General features: G+C 36.3%; 1 protein-coding gene across 1 annotated transcript in view; it reads right to left on the bottom strand.

The window, feature by feature from the left end:
- Nucleotides 1-18,464, bottom strand: part of COL25A1 (collagen type XXV alpha 1 chain) — a 486,980-nt gene that overhangs the window by 21,260 nt on the left and 447,256 nt on the right. The window contains 6 exon segments of the mRNA XM_077143256.1: nt 1,001-1,045; nt 4,443-4,487; nt 10,497-10,574; nt 11,649-11,693; nt 14,095-14,163; nt 17,901-17,963. Of these exon segments, the coding sequence (XP_076999371.1) occupies nt 1,001-1,045; nt 4,443-4,487; nt 10,497-10,574; nt 11,649-11,693; nt 14,095-14,163; nt 17,901-17,963 (345 nt within the window).

Raw genomic sequence — 18,464 nt, 5'->3', positions numbered from 1 at the left:
CATCAAAGATCTTGAAATAAGCCCTGAGATTTGATTCTGAATTTTGAGTATTGTCCACATTCTGCTGATCAGATACTTTCAGAGCTGGAGTTGGCGAACTAGGGCCCTCCAGCCCTGGAATTGTTTCTGTATGGCCTGAATGATTTTTAAAATTTATTTTTCAATATATTTTTTTCATTTTTAAAGGGTGTTAAAAAAAAAAACAAAAAACAGGATGGAGAGCTTAAGTGGCCTGCAAAGCCTAAGACATTTACTAGTTGACCCGTTTTCATAATGTTTTAGGGGAAACCTTCTGAAATACTGCCGCATCTGCAAAGCTGCAAGTACCCTGCTTGTTCCTGTCTTTTCTAAGGCACCAGAATATTAGGTATAATTTTTAATTGTGGAGAAAAAGCATTGTCAAAATAACAACATATAGAAATTTTGTGGAAACTACAGTCACTAATTCTAATCCTGAATTATTTTTATTCACTGACAAAAAATTAAGCTAGTCTTATGAAATTGATAATGACCTTGCAAGGCTGTTAAAAATTCACAGAGGAGTCACTGGTAGATTGATAAGGAGTATTAAGGACAAAACTAAAATATCACATTGTATCTTTCTGGAAAAAAAAACACTCTAATTTTACTTCAAAACTAATTGCTTTTAAAAGTTAATGTAGGGGCGGGCCATGGTGGCTCAGCAGGCAGAGTTCTCGCCTGCAAGGCTGGAGACCTGGGTTCGATTCCTGATGTCTGCCCACGCCAAAAAAAAAAAAGTTAACATAATGGGGTGCTATGGTGGCGCAGTGGCAGAATTCTCACCTGCCATGCCAGAGATCCAGGTTCGATTCCCAGAGTACCCATGCCAAAAAAACAAAAAAAGTAGTTTTTCGAATAGATGGTGAAAAAAAAAGGTTATCATAAATCAACACTCCTACTTTTTTTTGGCTCTAAACTATAATGAAAGCAGTGATCAATAATGCTGCATTAAATGACAGTATATATCTTTGGAAATTACCTGTTCTCCATCAATTCCTGGGATTCCTGGGGAACCTGGTTCTCCCTGTTAAGATAAAAATGTCATGCTGTGTGTCTATTTATCATTGGTGACATGTTATACTAAATGAAAAATGATACTGGTTGTTAAGCGTACAATTTAACAAATCCATTGTCAATCTAAGAATATTCATTATATCATAGTTCATATCTAAACCAAATGAAGTAAATTTTTCTTGAAGATCATGTATACTACTACTTATATGTAACTAATCCAGTGTTTTAACTTTTTTTCCCATGGGAGATGCAGGCTAAAGAAAAACAATGGTGAAAGTCAACTAACAAACCATTTGATGGCAGACCACTATGGCAACAGCTTTTTGGCCCTAGTTGGTTATTTTTCTTTTCCTTAAAAAAATCTGTCTGATTTATCTTATTTTCGAATTTGGAAAAAAAGCGAAATATGAGTTAACTAAAGAAATAATAAAATGCTGTCTCATATATTTACAATATTTTAACTGATACGGTTTGAACACTAGATACAAATTCATAATCATTGTAAATATGTTACTTTTAAGAAAAGCTTCACTGATGAGTGTAATAAACAGATATCTTAATTCACATAAAATTACATTTGGATCAATTCAATTTCCTATATCACGCTAAGAATGAAATAAAATTTAATATCATATTATGATTTAGTAGAACCCTTAACAAACTAAAAATAATAGATTTATGCTGTCTTTTTTTTAAAGAAACCGAAGATATTCCATTAAAAATAATGTGCTAGAGATTTATTCAAACAACAAATGTCTAGTCACCTTTCAGTTTGAGAGATACTGAACAAATTCCTTGAAAGGCTAGGTATTATTTTAAATCAATGTGGCATTTATGCAGATCTCATTACAAACATCTCTGATTCCTACACCATGGAAACTTTGTGAAAACAGCCTTCTGAGGTCTAAGTGGCCTGCTTCTCAGACACAATTCCAATGGAGCTGATTTGAAGCTGTATTTTCTAGAAAGCCTTGTTTGGTGATGTTATAAACCACAATATTGAAATGGCCAGAGTTTTTGCCCTGGTAAAAACTTTAAGAGCTATGAGCCACAGCATGAAATTTGAGCTTTCCAATATTTAAGGAAGGCATGAATTGTGGTTCCAAACAAATGAAATTTAAAGATGCCTTTCCTGATTTCAGATTTCCTTCTTTTTGTGGTAGCAGCAAAGTTTATTTTACCACAAACAAGTATGCTGAGGTTGGATGCACCTGGCTAAGCCCTCCTTCCATTAGCATCTGCAAACTTGTCAGCATTCTGGGTGCAACAATGACTGCTTTGCTAGGCTTTGCCTTTACAATGTAGCTCACCAGTGTGTTTAAGGAGAAACCTAACTCATGGGTTGTTACTGTTTATCTTTCACTGCTCAAATGTTCTTTGTAAACATTTATTTGATGTCTAAGGAATCAAACAATATTTGTTTCACTGAAGGAGGAGAAATGCTAACTGACTTGGTGCCTCTTCTGTCTAAGACTGTGAACCAGGCGCTTTCCAGACTCCTGGCTGAGCCACATCCTTCCCCAATTATCCCAACTTTCTCAAGGAGAGATCATCAGAAGCATAAAGGACCAAATCAGCTAAACAATAGTGAAAGTGTAAAATGGTAAAGTTTAAGTGGATATGGAATAAGACTTTTTCTTAGGGCTTTGACCTCCCCCCCACACACACACTCCTGCCCCACACCACTTGTTTGGACCTACAGTGGTGAAGTTCTCCCTTTCAGTTTTGGCTCATAGGCTTCCTTAACTCCTAAGACTGAGAGGGGCCCTCCCCTGCCTGTCCATAGCATGTGCTCTTATTTAAAGCACTTATTCTATTTATTAATAATTGTGCCTCCACTTGCCTCCTCTCTCTCTGGGCAGTAAGCTCCTTGTTGAAACCATACACCACACTCTCTATCAAAGTGTTGGCTCAGAAATTACAGAATAATTGAAAATGAATAGCTATTGGATTATAAAAGAAAGGGGAGGTAGGTTTTAGTGATACAGCTTTTTGGTTATCTGGGCCTTTTTGTCTTTTAAGGTCAAGGGAGGGGCACCTTTTTGGCTTCTGTAGGCCTTTAGGCTGAAGGAAGGGTACAATGTCCTAGAAGCTTCTGTGATTTGCAGGGAATGAGGTATGTATTTGGCTTTGAGGACAGTTTTGGCTTCAGAAACCTAGTCGATTGGGTGATCTAGGGGAGACAAAGCAAAGGACTTGGACCTTGGTTGTAGAGGAAAGAAGAGCCTGCAGATTTTCCTCCAAGTTGTCTAGTCCAGCTCACCAAAATATTATAGAATAGGGATCCAGGAAGACTTGCTCACCAGGAATAAAGCTTGTCTGTATGACTGGAACTTTCTTTGTGTTACATCTCTTAGGGGCCAGAATGTGGTGGAAGAATAGAAAGTTAAAAATCCAAAACCTTACATTAATGTTATAAATGAAATCTGTTTGAAATTAGGATTTATGTTCTAAATAATACAGACATAGGCAAGGACCTAAGTAATACAATCCATAATAAAATAATATAATTCTATGTAAAAGAAAAAATGTTTTTGTTATACACTAAATTTCTGTTTTTAAGTATCTAAAAAGAAATGAGTGCAAAAGCCAATGAATGTGTGTGTGTCTGTAACAGACTTAGCAAATAAACTGCCTGAAGAAGCAGAAACAGAAGATGAATTTCAAAACCACTTTAATCCCCTGCAAAATACAATGATGAAAGCCATATTTCAACACATGTAGCTCAGACAATCTTATTCTGAATCGACCCTGTGTTAATTAATCAAACACTGTTGAATAACTAAGCATTAGTTTGAAGCCATAAAGCTGACACTACTAACAAATTCTAGATATAATCAAGTAATTTTAGGTTTCTACTGTTTATAGTTGGCATGTCTCATTAGATAAGATGTGAAGGTTAGGATATCTGATCGAATATGTATAATATAGAGAAGTGTTTTTAAAAAAAAAACTAAAAAATGGTCCTTTGTGAATCTATCATGCTAAAACGTCCCTTGTTTTTTTATTACAAAAGGATTGGAGGGAAGAATCTTTCTTACTGTCAGAATAAATTCCCTTCAATCCTCCTCTACTTAAATATTTCCTTTTTTTTTTGTACAGCACATTGTGCTTCTTTAGAATTTCAATTTCTGCAGAATTCATTTTTCTCATTTTATATTCTCTGTTCTTTTCAGCGTCCTCCCCCTAAGATAAATACCATCATATTTCTCTCCCACTTTTCCTAATTTTCTTTTCTTCTGATATCTCTTACTTCAACCAAGACTTTCCTTTCTTAAGCCTCTTAAACAATATTGCTGAGTTCTCCAGTGTTTTGTAAGGCTGATTTTCAAAGGCCCGTATACGTAATACAGAATCATCTGCACCGTGAGTCTGTCGCAATAGAAACAAGTGACATAAAGAATAACCTTTGGCCCCTGCAGTCCTTGAGGTCCAGGAGGTCCCGGGGGGCCCTAAGTCAAGAGAAGACACAGAGTTTTTAAAGTAGCAGGTGTAGGTATTAGGATCCACGTTCAAATAACAAAAGCTTCATTTATCTCTCTTCTTTCTCTCATAATCAAATATCCCCCAAACTGATTTGCAATGGGGAAAAAAACTCACAGGTTGCCCAAGTATAAAAACTACCTACTTATATGCTAATAACGTATCAACATATTTAAGTGAAAATAATACGGAAGATGCATTTGGGCTGATTCTATACGACAACGTAAAATTGCAGCCCTGTCTCACATTCATCCTCTTGGGATGAATTAGCCTACTAAGATTACCCACAGTTATAATACACATCATCCCTTACCGAAAAAAGGCCTTGATTTCCCAAGCACTAAAGAACACAGCTACATAATTAAGATAGGGCCGAAGACTTTTAAGAAAAATAGCAACAGCTTAGTTTTCTTGACTTTTGCAGTAAGCAAACAGGGTAATTCAATTGGAGCCAAATGTCATACAAGGTTATTAATATAAGGAAATGTACTATTAAGTAGCAGACAAAAGGAATTGCTTTATTAGTACCATATGACCAGCATGCATGAACACCAATAGACAGCCATAAACCACAAAAACCATGCAAGTCTGAGTTACCGTGACAGTTAGGGTGGTAATCCTCTGTTGGGAAAATGTATTGATAAAGACAGAGTTACCTATTTTGTGTGAAAAGGTACAATAACACATTTCTGAAATAAGAAACTTTTTGAGTATGTCTGCAAGTTTGACGTCTTGTGAGGAATGAATAAGGTACTGAGAAAATATTATCCTGCCTTCAAATGAGTACAGTATGGGTGTAAAGGATTTAAAAAAATATATTTATAGAATTTTATTTTAAAAAGTCGGTGGATAAGGAAAAAAAATTTCAAAATTAACACTATGTAGTGGCATGGTATACCCTAGAGTTTTGTCAGTGTAACTATGAACCAAAGAGACTGCTATTCGTAAGAGATTTATTCCAGAAAGAACTCTGATTAAAGAAAATGGAAATATCCAAATACATAAATAGTATTTTTCTTCTCTTTTAACCTGTAGTTCATTTGTTCCATTATAATCAGCTTTTTTTTTTTTCCTGGTGCCATGACTGAAGATACAAATTGACATGGATTTACTGTTTCTTAGTATAACGTACTAGAATCCAGTTACAGAATATACTCTCTCAAAGTGTGAATCTCTAAAATCTGGACCTCAACTCATGAATCTTGCTTTTGCATTAATATTTTCTTGTCTATGTCTGTGTTAAACGTTCTATGGAGCCTATATCCACCTTATGAAGTCATCCAAGGGGGAACATTTTTCATTAGGGACTCTGGTCATAGGGAAATGTTACCCAATTACATTTAAACTTGGGGATATCACCATCCCTTTGTTTTCCATGATTCCTTCCTAATCTCTAATTCAGGTTGTTGCTGCTATTTTTATTATGGTTGTTGCAAAAAAAAAAATCTTAAAATAATCTATCTCACTTCAAACATTTGTGTCTCTAGTGACATGGTGTCAATATTCCTTAGAAACCAGCAGAGTTATACATATGTATAAATAGTCAAAGTTAGTATTCTAAGATAATGTCAGTCATGATCATCATAGCTTCAGAGAAAACGTGGTAGGAAAAAAAATCAGTGCTTCAAAAGGCAAAAATGGCCACAAAACTGGGGCAAGGCTACAAAAAAATCAAGCCTTAAAAAAAATCATTGTATCTGCGTAACATAAGAAACCATATTTCATTTTTAAGAGATTCACCTAGAGCAAGAGTTGGATTTAGAGTTACAAAAAAGCTATATTTTCACTAGAGTATAGAGGAGTCATGTAAACAGGCTATTAGAAAATGATAGGGTAGAAATAATTTCTTTACCATTCTTTCCAATTACATATTACATTTTAAAGTAAGAAGCAGAACTATAAAACTTTAGGAAGAGAAAATAGTTATAGAAAGGGACTCTGAAGTTTCCCATGCGTCATGCATTATTGTATTTATTTTTTCATCTGAACAAGATAATTTGTTTGCTTTTTTTAAAAAAAAGATTAAGGATAACAACTAGCTTAATAATACCTGTCACAATAAAAGAATATTATTGGGGTTTAAATAATTTTGTTAAATAACTATATTTGGGAGACCTGAATATTGTACAGGATAGATTGCATCCAGTTAATGGAAGAACAAATGACAACAAACTAAGTTGCCTTCACAAATACATCATTTTTACCACCACCCTGAAGCATCAGTGTTCAGGCACCCACAGGATGCTGAAGATGTAAGCTCGCCTCGGATTTCTTGTAACAGGATCCTTTAAGTTAAAGTTACATAAACTCACTTTCTCTTGCACTCAAGTAATGATTTGAAAATCAGAATTTTAGGTAGGATGGAGAAGGACATTCAGTTCTCCAGTGAGATAGGAAATGAAATGGAAGGCTTGAGGTAGAGCAACTGTAAATTGGTTGAAGGCTTCCAATCAGGCAGCTTCTTAATTATTTCCTGAGATACTTATTGAATTTGTTTAGAATTAAAGAGTATTTTGTTTCATTTCTCATAATGATGCAAGCTTAAAATCACCCATGATTCATGCAAGAGAACAGGTTTAGTTTAGATGGTGATGAGGCTTTTTAAAAGTTTGCATTAGGAAACAGATATTTTACTGCTAATTGTGGAAACATAACCACTTTAAATAAAAATAAAATAAATGACGTTTGGAGAAGGTACATGTAAATAACAATTTTCAGTAGAGGCGACAGTAAAATTTTATATTTCTAATGTGGTATTTTTATAACTGTAATATACTACTATTTAATTATTCTAGATTTGTTTTGCAGATATTTCTTTTAGAGGAGGCAATAATGAAATAAAATCTGCAAAACTGTAACTATCCATTATTGTTCAGAGAATTGGAAAGTAAATGTCTTTTACCTATTCTCAGTCTAATGGCTATTAGTTTAAATTGATTTTATTAGGGACTCTTAGTTCATTAAAGTACTGTGTTAGAAAAACCAGTAACTAGGTTTGAAGTGAAAAAGTAAATAAATATAAATTATTTACAAGTACAACATATAATTGCCCCAACAATCCAATAAGAATAACTTTTTAGGCTGAGGCATAAGCATGAATTAGTTAATTTCGATGGATATTGACTGGTTGACAGTCATTCAGAACTTGAAGTGAGAAAAAAAAAAAACAAGAGAAAATACACAATCTTTCATATCAAGATGCAATTGTCAGATTTTTAAATTTTAAGTACAATGCTTTTTGACATATCAGCATAAAGTGTTCAAGCTCTCCTAAAAAAAAAGTAACGTCAGATTTGAAGGACTAGGAAAAAAGCTATCCTGATAACATCCTCATTTTACCGATGAGATGGATGAAGTATAGATACATTAGGTGATTTCTCCAAATGACTCAGCTAGTTAGTAGGAGAAAGGTGATCAAAGCAGAGATTCCAGTTTTAGGCGAGGGGTAGCTTGCCCCATGCCAGGCCCTGTTTGTGCAAAGAGTGCTGTAAAGGATCTCACAATCTCACAGAAAGTTGTCAATAATAATGGAAGATTTCTTGGAAGATAAGAGTAATAGCAAGAGGAATGGAACATTGGAAGCACTTTGAGGAAAAATTACCATATTGCAATTAAATTAGGTTTAAAATACGTTGTCCCTATATTTAATAAGTAAGAATTTTGGTAAATACAGTAGAAACACCAAAACTGTGTGTTCTGTCTCTGCCTCTGCTTCTCTCCCCATGAAGATAACAACTTGTGGGAGGAAGGCAACAATTCAGAAAACAGGTTCTGAACAGTGACAATCGTCCAGAGGGAACTGCTTATGTATAATCCAGTTACTCTGACACACACCGATTCCAGCTGCTGATTGTATAAACTGCCCAGGCAGCATTTTTCAAAATAGTAAACCTGCTTCTCTTTACATTTTACCAGAAGGAAAAGAATGGAAACAACAGAAAAATAGGTTTAGCTGAAGATAGATTCTGAAAAACTAATGAATACTTTATAGTCAAAAATGGTAGCGATAGCAAATTACCTATAGAAATGCAGATCTATCACAATTAGATGATGTTAACTCATAAGGGCAGAAAAACAATTCAAACAGGTACCAAATGGCAGAGAAAGATTTAACACGTCGAATTGGGCTTTAATAAGCAGAAAAATGACCTGGTTATATGAATTATATATATCCAATTATTTAACCAATAGCAGCTTATTTAATATTTTCATGCCCAGACTTGGATTAGACATTTGCATTTTGGGGGAAACAAATAAGCATAAGGCACATTTCCTGTCACCAAGAAATTTATAATCAGGTAAGAAGCAAGAGTAAAATCAATTAAGCAATTTGCAAACAATTAAATGTTAAACTATTGGGCTCTAGTTGGGCTGCTAATGTTTAAAGGGATTAAGAGGAAGAACTCCTCTGGGTGGTGGCAGTTTATTGCTAGAAAGAATTTAGATGGCTGAAGGAAAGAAGACTGGAATGAGCCTGAGGGAAAAAGGAGAGAATTAGTAGAATTATGATAAAAGTGACCACTTCAGGGGAAATTGTATGTAGTGGATAAATACAAAATTCTGCATAGAAAAGACAGGATTAGAGTGCTTTAAAAGTCATATGGAGAAATTTGGGCTTGATAGAGTAGGCAACAGGGTAGTGATAGTTCAGGAAAAGTAGCCTTGGAGTGATAGGCAATATCAGAAGGACAAGGAGGCACCCGGGGCAGAAGAACTGATCTGGGGTTGCTGCGGTGTTTGACATGAAATGTTTTAGGACATGGCAGTAGTGCTGGGAAGGGGGAGAATGGGGCAACCTCAAGAGACACGTCGAAGGGGAAATAGCAGTATCTGGTGATTTATAATGGATGGAGGACTAAGACTCTAAAGTTTCTATCCCAAGGTACTCAGGACTCCTGATGTCATGACCAGAAACCGGTTAGTTAAGAGAGGGAATGAGTTTGATAGGTGGGAGAGATAACGAATATAACCGCATGTGTTGGTGGAAGGTGATGAGGCAACGGTGCATCCACAGCGGGAAGACCCTTAGGCAGCTGGAGATATATGTGGATCAGAGCTGGAGATAAAAGATTTGGGAGCCATAAAGTGAAGGAACAAAGGGGAGATTGTACCAAGAAAAGAAGAGACTTGATACCAAAAATTAGGGAATGGACAGAGAAATTAATAATACCAAAATAGAGCAGATTCATCAGAGAATACACATGAAAGAAATGACAGTAGAAGTTCTGAGGGATGAAAAAGAAAGAGTTTCAAAAAGAAGATGGTTTAGTATAAATGTCATAGAAAAGCCAAGGGTGATGAGGGCAGTGGGTTTGATCTGGAGGTTATCTGCTGACTTTTGTCAGAGCAGTTTCAAAAGAAGCATGATAGAGGCTAGAATACAAGGATCTAAGTAGGAAAGGATGGATAGGAAGCAAAAGTGGTGGAGTCAGGTCACATCGTCTACGCACTTTTAGCTAATGGAAGAAATAGAATTGAATGAAATAGTAAGAATTATTTATATGCGGTTTACAATGGCCTAGGCACAGTTCTAAGTGCATAATATGTATTGAACCATTTCCTTCTCACAACACTCCAATGAAATAAAGATTATTATCCTTATCTTACCGATGGGAAATCTGAGGTAGAGAGGTTAAATATCTTCACAGCTGAGCATTTAGCAAGTGGGAGAGCTGAGATTTGAACCCAGGCAGCTCCAGTCAAAAAGTAAATCTTGGCTAAACTAACGCAAAGATTGAGTCTGCCAAAAGAAGCATATTTGAAGGTAGCAGGGAAAGAAAATGAGAAATTAAAAAGGAGAGCCTGAAAATGCTACAAAATAAAGAAGGCCAACTGGGGTAGGGAGAAAGGGATGGATTCAGGAGAACGTATGTTTTGAGCAGCAGTCTTCCAAAAATCAAGAGGCGTGGGAGTTAATATTTACAAACATTACATTAGTGTCATTGTGTGCATGTGTAAAGGAGGGGAGCAGCACTTGCCTGCAAGGCTTCGTGGAGGTTGCCATTGTAATCTATGATCTCGGTGGCTCCTTGAACTCCTTTTTGCCCAGGTGGACCCTGTGGAAAAAACCAGTAAGTGGAAAGTCATGAGAATTAGGACAGCACGTAGAGAGACCATGACAGAACAGAAATCGCAATTCGCAGCTCTCTCTGACCATGATGTCCCTACTAGGGCCCAACCGCATTTTCAAACAAATAATGACATTCAAGTCTTGTCCTAATTTCAAAAGAGGCAAGCCACTTCTAACTTTCTTGTCTTTGGTAGATTCAATATATGAAATTTGATTAGAAAGAGGTATGAATTAATATCTGCAACTATTTTCTGAAAATTATAAAGTTCAACTAATCTGATGGGACTTGCAAAATTGTATCAGCTTTATCTATATTTAGTAAAGCAATTCCTCACCTCTTTCTGCTTATCTAAACCCCATAGATTTCTTCCTCATTCTTTAAGAGGATAGAACACTGTTCTGTAGGAAATGTTTAGCTTTCCCAAAAGGAATAGAATCACATCAAAATTAAACCAAATAGGGAACAAAAAGAAGAATATATATTTCTTTTAAGACTTCTACCTTAGTCATTAGGTCTGTCACTTAATTGCCATTCGTCATGTTTTGTTACCCTGCCTGTTTATAAAAAAGGCTATGAACATATGGGTTATTGCTTTCTTTTATAGTTCGATTAATTGAAAAAAAAATGCCGTTGGTTGGATAGCTATGAGCTTGCTATATTGCTCATTTAGCAGAGGGAAAGTAGCTAGGGAGAATTCCTCAGACCTTTTTCTCATGAATTTAATTTTATGTGTTAAAATCCCCACACTCATTGCTCCTGGTAAACAAAATTAAGAAAAAAAAAAAAAGAGGGGGCGGGCCACGGTGGCTCAGCAGGCAAGAATGCTTGCCTGCCATGCCAGAGGACCTGGGTTCAATTCCCGGTGCCTGCCCATGTCAAAAAAAAAAAAAAAAAAAAAAAGAGGAAAGGAGGAGGGTAGCAGAAATAATTACAGCTGGTTTGCTTCCAATGCTAATATTGGATATTATTCATTTTTGGTTCCTTGTGAAAAGTCACACAGACACATAACCTCAGATCTGGGCTTGGATGGGCAAAAACTTGGTGGATAGGCACGCTTACCCTCGGTCCCAGAGCTCCAGAATCCCCTTTGTCTCCACGATCACCCTGTCCCCATTGAAAAGAGAAAAAAGGATACTAATTAGTGGTGGGGTCAAAATAAATCTCTGCAAATCTAACCCGGCAGCACCCTTAATATGAACTTTTGAGGTGGAAAAGCACAGCAGCAGCAGCAGTAGCAAATATCACCATAACAGCAACTGCTTCTTTAAGATGCATCTTGAAGGGAATTAAAATTCTCCTTTCAGATAATAGTTTCTTGGAACAACATGGCAACTCTCTTCCTGAATGTGATCTTCAAAGGCAAAACGAGTGGTTTCCATAGCATGCAAAGCTTTTATCTTTCAGATTGAGCCAAGTCCTTGTCTTTACATGAAGAGATTTGGGGCAAAGGTAAAAAAGAAAAGTCAAACAATTGGGTTGTCTGTATTCTGGAAGAAAAGTATACATATTTGGGGAAGGGACGGAATGGAAAGTTCATTGCTAGAGAGAATTAGGAGGGAAAGGTCACTGGCTAGTCCTCCCTCCATTGATGAGGATCCCTCCACTGATGAGGAAACATCTATGCTTGATGCACTGATGAGGAAACATCAGTACTCAGAAGGTGCTGGGTGGAGGGCAGCTAGCTGAAGGCCAGGGGCAGGGCAAAATCAGCTCTTTTTTTTTTCAGTGCAATATGAAGATCTCTCCGTTTACGGTATTATTACTCTACCAGGAGAGACACCAGGAGTAATCCAAGCCCCAAACGGCACATGCATGGCCCCAAGAATACTCAAAATTCTCAGTAGTCTAAACCAAAACAGTGGAGAAGAGGTTTGAATCTGATGGTTCTTTAAAATAGCCTTAAATCTGTAGAACCTCTTACCTATATGGGATTCAAAGCATTTTTATATGTCTTTACATGTATTCCTATGTGCTTGGGGGGGACCAGTGAAGATAAGCAGGAAAAAGGATTAGAAGTTCTTTGATCTACATTAGGCTAATATGACTGGCAATAAGTATGATATTTGCCATGAAATGGAGCATTGTTAATTTCTGCTCTTTTTCTTAATTTTTTGCACACATTTGTCCATGTTATTAGCTAAAAGCTCTTTAAATAACATGATTCTACTAACAGTGTATAGTACCGTGGCAGATACTATAAAAGAACACAGTAAAAGGAAAAATTTCAATTGGTGGTGAAATTTTAATGCTATGAACGGAGTCAACTAACTTAAAAACAACATATAATTTGAACATCTATCATAATGATAGTCAGGGGATGGAAAATAATATTACATAATACATAATTTAAATTAAACTACTTAATTTTTCCCAAAGAAGCTATATTTATGATACAGAAAAAGCAAACTGTTGTTAAAGAACAGTCTGAAGTATAAGAATACACAAAGAAACAAGATGAAACAAACCAATTATTCTGAGATCTCATCAAATGGAATAAATTTATTACAATCTCAGTGTGGGAAGATTCTCTGTGAAAAAGGCCAAGAGCTTCTGATGGGCTCATGTTCCATTAAAATGATTACCCAATGTTGTTACTGACCTTTGACCCCTTTGGGCCTCTAGTTCCTGATTCACCTTGTTTCCCCTATTATAGGAGAATATGAAGATGAAAAAGAGAAAATGACATAGGGGATAAGAACAGAAAAAAGAAATTAGCATTGACTCAGAATAATGAAGAAAAATGGAACACTTTATTTTAATTGCTTCAATATATGGCTTTCCTTAATACTATATATTTATATAGCATTATGCATATATATATAATATATATGCATATACATGACACTCCCTATATATGACACTAAGCATCATTACCATATCTTTAGTTCATTCTCTGTTCCCCCCACCAGCCTTCATTCCATTTTCATTCTGAAGGCGACTCTCCCATCAGTGGGTGGGAAAGCATTCTGTGAATAATTCTCAATAATTAGTCTCAACGGTGTTTGCTTGCATAAATTTCCCTTTCATCAGATCAAATCATTTCCTTGGTCTCTAGAACGGGTTATTAAAATAAAGTGTTTCCACATTAGCTTGCAGGAAGTTTAGATGAGTAAAGATTGAACAATAAAATAAATCCTTTGCTCTAATATCTTCAAGGTGTTACCATCAGGTTACTATAGAAACTAACACAGCACATATCAACAAAGATTTTTCTCAGTAAGTTTTAAAACACATTGAGTGGTATGTATTGGTAGGGCAATACCTTCCCCCTTTACTTTCAGATATGTTATTAAATTTGTTGACCAACAAAATAGAATATACTGGAAAAGCTGAATCATTCCATTCCTTTTGAAAAGACCCAACTGGTGTGCATTTCAATAAGTTCTTTGAGATTTGGGCTGTTTCAATGCCTCTTGTAGAATTTTATTTTAGTTTCAATTTCTAAAGCAAGTGGCACATATTTCCAGACCAAAGAGTGTTATCTTCCAATATAAGAATAACTGACCTTAAGTCCCGGGGCTCCAGGCTCCCCTCGCTCCCCTCTTCCAGGAGGCCCTGCCTCCCCACGCTCACCCTGTTACAAATCACAGAACACTTCAGTGGCAACCCCACTCCCTCCCAGGATGGTTCCTGGAGATTAATAAGTGAGTTGAGTAAACCAAAGAGAGCAGAGAGCTTCTACTTATTTACCATGTACCCATCACTATATAAATTTCTTAACATGAATGATCTCATTTAATAATTAAATCAAGTATGACAAAATAGGATCATTTACATTTGATAGATGAGGAAATGGTTTGGTCAATGTCTCTCAGATACCTATATTGATAAATAGGAGGAACCTTTAATGGGAATTGATATGGACCATCATTACAACTGAAGATAGCAATGGACTTGGTATGTGAGCATTTATTTAATAACCACCTCTTAAATACTATTGGGAAGAAGCATAGCAAAGTGGTTAAACCACAGGTTTTGTGGTTCAACATCCTGGATTCTAACTGCGGCTCAGTTAGAAGAAATTGAGGCTCAGTTTCTTCTATGGTGAAAAGGGCACGGAAAGGTACAATGCACGTAGGTGTTTCATCTTAATCTCTGGAGTATAGATTGGTTACTGCCCTCAAGGAACTAGTGATCTAGTTCCACAAGAGTTCCACAAACAAAACAGATAAGAATTGAGGAGTAATGTAAGGCTGTGTGTGACAGTAGAGGGACCCCAAGGGGTCTTGACTGGTACAGTGGCTCCTGGAGGTGAGACTTGAGTCATGTCTTGAAGCTGGGTAGGGTTCACTTTATAATTATTGCTGTTTCCTAATGTACTGTTGATGAATTTAGGAACTGCACAAAAAGTTTTACATGCATTATCCCATTTACTCCTCAGAGCAAATGGGGAAAATATTAGAGGTTAAATAACTTGCCCAAAGTCTCAAAGCTCTTAAGGCAGGAGAGATATCATTTAAAGCTGATTGTGTTCAACCTTCAATTTTTGGATAAATGTCTTCATACGTAAATCTTTTGGTATCTCTTATCATTTTCCTAGGATAAGTCCTAGCTGACTGGGTCAAAAAGTATGAACATTTTAAAAGCTTGCCAAATTGCCCTCCAGGAAAAGGGTGCCATTCTACATTCCCCATGTGTTTGGCTTCATGATAGCTAGAATTTCAATAATCAAACATGTTTGAAATTCAGACTCTTGATGATCTGTTCCTCACTGAAGGAAGGGATTCATCTTGGAAAGGAAGGGGAGAAAGGACTGGATCTATGATGGATGATGTAGAACTCTAAATTCCAAGACCCTTATCTGTATCATGCCCATTGGGAAACCTTTGCTGCTTTGTAGGATAGATGGAATAAATCGGGGCAAGAATTAAGAAAGACAGGAGGCAAGACGGCAGGGGATTCAGCAGGGTTCCAAGCATGAACCGAGGAGGGTGTGAAAATGGAGAAGTTGGAAGAAAGGAACAGACTTGACCAGATGTTGGAGATAGAAAGGAGGGTACAGAGGGGGATTTCCCAGGGATTGGAGACTACAGGGCTTCTATCCATTTATGAAACTTCTGTTTTAAAAATGACATAATTTAATGTTTCTTTAAGAATCATTTATCTCTAATTTACCACAGGAATGGAGTCTATACATCTTTATATAGAATCATTTTCTATCACAATGCCTCTAATTAGTTCCCCATCACTCTTTCAAATTATCTTATTTGTTTACTTCTTTCTCTCTCCTTCCACCCCTCTCTCACAGATACTGGAAAGTAAACTTCAGGAGAGCAGAGGTGGCATTTGTTGTATTTATGCCCCATTCTCAAATGCTAGAAAAACGTCTAGCAAAAAAATTGTTGAATAGATGAATAAACAATATCATTCAATGTATTTTAAAACATTCTGAATAAAATCCCATTCATTTAGGCTGACAGAGGCCTAATCCCGGGCAGTGACATAAACACTGATGATTCAGCAGTACAGAGACCAGATTTTTAGAGGCTAATACAAATCTTTCCCCCTGTAATCTCTGTTAGGAGTAAAGAAGGGTCAGTTTATTTTATTTATTTATTTTTGCATGGGCAGGCTCCGGGAAATGAACCCCATTTTATTTTTTTACTCTGAATTCAGTGATACAAACCCAGACTTCTAGTAAAGACCGGTGTTTAGCTAAAAGATATTTTTAAATAATCATATTTTTCTATGATACTGAATTCATCTTAGGCAATTCAGCTGAAAACTGACTTCAAAATATTGCTAATAAAACAAATTTCCCATCCATTTCCTTTCCTAAGGAAATATAAAACAGATATAGGACATTCTTTTTTATTGGGGGTTCAGAGTAGGTGTCTGTTTATGAAAGTATCTGGTCGGTAACATCATTCTGGGTTCTTCATAAGCAGCAATTTATGTTGATGTTATGTATCTGCATCTGGATCTTTTTTGAAATTGCTGAATAGTTTAACATCAGTGAATTAGAGAAAAGACATTCAGGGATGAACTCGACCCTCTACTTCCTGTGTTTCTTCTCTTCCCTGGTTAAGCAAAAAAAAAAAAAAAAAAAAAAAAAAAAAAAAGCCCCCGATATTTGCAAATCTTGTTCACACCTGGTTCCCTCCCACACGGCTCAGCTTCCCCTGCCTGTGTGCTGTGCTCACCGGGGACAGCGTCTTTCTCTGCCCCGCTCTAAAGCTACGGGCGTGAATACATACAACAGTCCTTATAGTAACAGGGTGTGCTAATTGCTTTTCCTCTTATTTTTAAAATTCCAGAAAGCACATTTCTTGTGTGAACCTGTTCAGGCTAAAACAGGTATTCCTCATATTTGGTTAATAAGCCTGACAGCTCATTATGTAAAAAAGGAAAATCGCTGATGAAAACAGCAATTTTGCATCATTTGACTGAGTTTCCTTCTCTCTTAGGCCACACATAGTTTCCATTTACTAGGATTAGAGTTAATTTTCACTTGACCGGCAGAAATGAGGACCCTTTTGTCAGAATAGACCACGAACCTATTTCTCTAGCTTTTGGTGAATGAAATGCACATTGAGGCAAAGACTACTGTGGTTTAGAAATAAAAGGATGGAGTTTGATCTAATTTTGCCCCTTCTTTGATGCATGAGTCTGTCATGAGTAAAGCTCCATCAGCAGTATCATACCTTTTTCTGTCTCACTGGGTAGAGAAAAGCAGACGATGACCCTGACTACGGCTGTGGCAGCATAATTTTTTACCTGGAAGCATAAAGACTTTGCTTTTAGGGCTCTTTCTAGGGTGGCCAAGTAGAGGGTCATGCAATGGCTTCCATTACAGGATCCTTCTGCAGATATGATTCCGGTTGGAACTTTCTGGGATGAGAAGAATCTATACGACATCACTACTTGCCTTGAAATCTATTAATGATATTTGATCTACAATTTGTCCTAAAATCACGGATGAGGAGTAGGAGTTAATGAGTACTATGTCTCCTCCTTAGAGTTCCCTCATCTTTCCAGTGGCCGATAGGCCTAGAGCATCATATATATAGTTTAGGAGCGATTTGGGGAACACCTGGAACAAGTAATATATACCACCATCTTGCCTAAGGACTTCTGAACTTAATTTCCCTTTACTCTACTTGAAATGATATTTCCATTAGATGTGTTAGTAAGGGAAGAATAGACTGCCTTAGTGTTCCATTAGGAAAAAATATCTGATCATCTAGATAAGAAGGTTACCCACATTTTTTTCAGCAACAATGGACTAAAAATAGATGAAGAAAATTCAGAAAGAAAGGAAGGGAGAAAGTCTCCATCTACTTTTTTTTTTATTTTATTTTTCTCACTTACTTTTGTTCCTGGTAACCCTGGTAAGCCCGGTTCTCCTTGAGGACCAATGAAACCTGGTTCTCCCTTTAAAAAGATGGGGATACAAGATTGTTATTCATCTGTCAGTAAGTAAAGTCAAACTGACTTCCTTCTACTGGGATTTTCCTCCCTCGATCACACACAGTGAAAATACCTAGAGGAATCCAGTGCTCACATTTTATTGAATATCACAAAGTTTTATTTCGTTTTTAAGTACATGAGCTCAAATGTAAATATCTAGCTACCTGAAATCGATAACAAAATTTTAAAACAAAGGATATAATGGTACTGTTCCCATATTTACTGTTTTGCTTTGTTTTGTTTTCACCCAAGATTATTTCTGGAGCAGAAATAATTATTTCTGGTTTCATTTTAAAATTTTTTCTAAGGCAGTGATTTTCAGCCCTTATTTTATGACGGAGTAGAACAGAAATCAAACATTTAAAAAATGCTCTATAAAACCTTGGGTATTGGGTGGGAAACAACAGGGTGTCACCCCTACAAAAAGTCATGACATTATATATCATATTGATATATAACTCAGAT

The sequence above is a fragment of the Tamandua tetradactyla genome, chromosome 24 (assembly GCF_023851605.1).
Source record: "Tamandua tetradactyla isolate mTamTet1 chromosome 24, mTamTet1.pri, whole genome shotgun sequence".
Lineage (NCBI taxonomy): Eukaryota > Metazoa > Chordata > Mammalia > Pilosa > Myrmecophagidae > Tamandua > Tamandua tetradactyla.
Note: the sequence above shows the minus strand (reverse complement) of the source record. Positions and strands in the feature narration are given on the sequence as shown.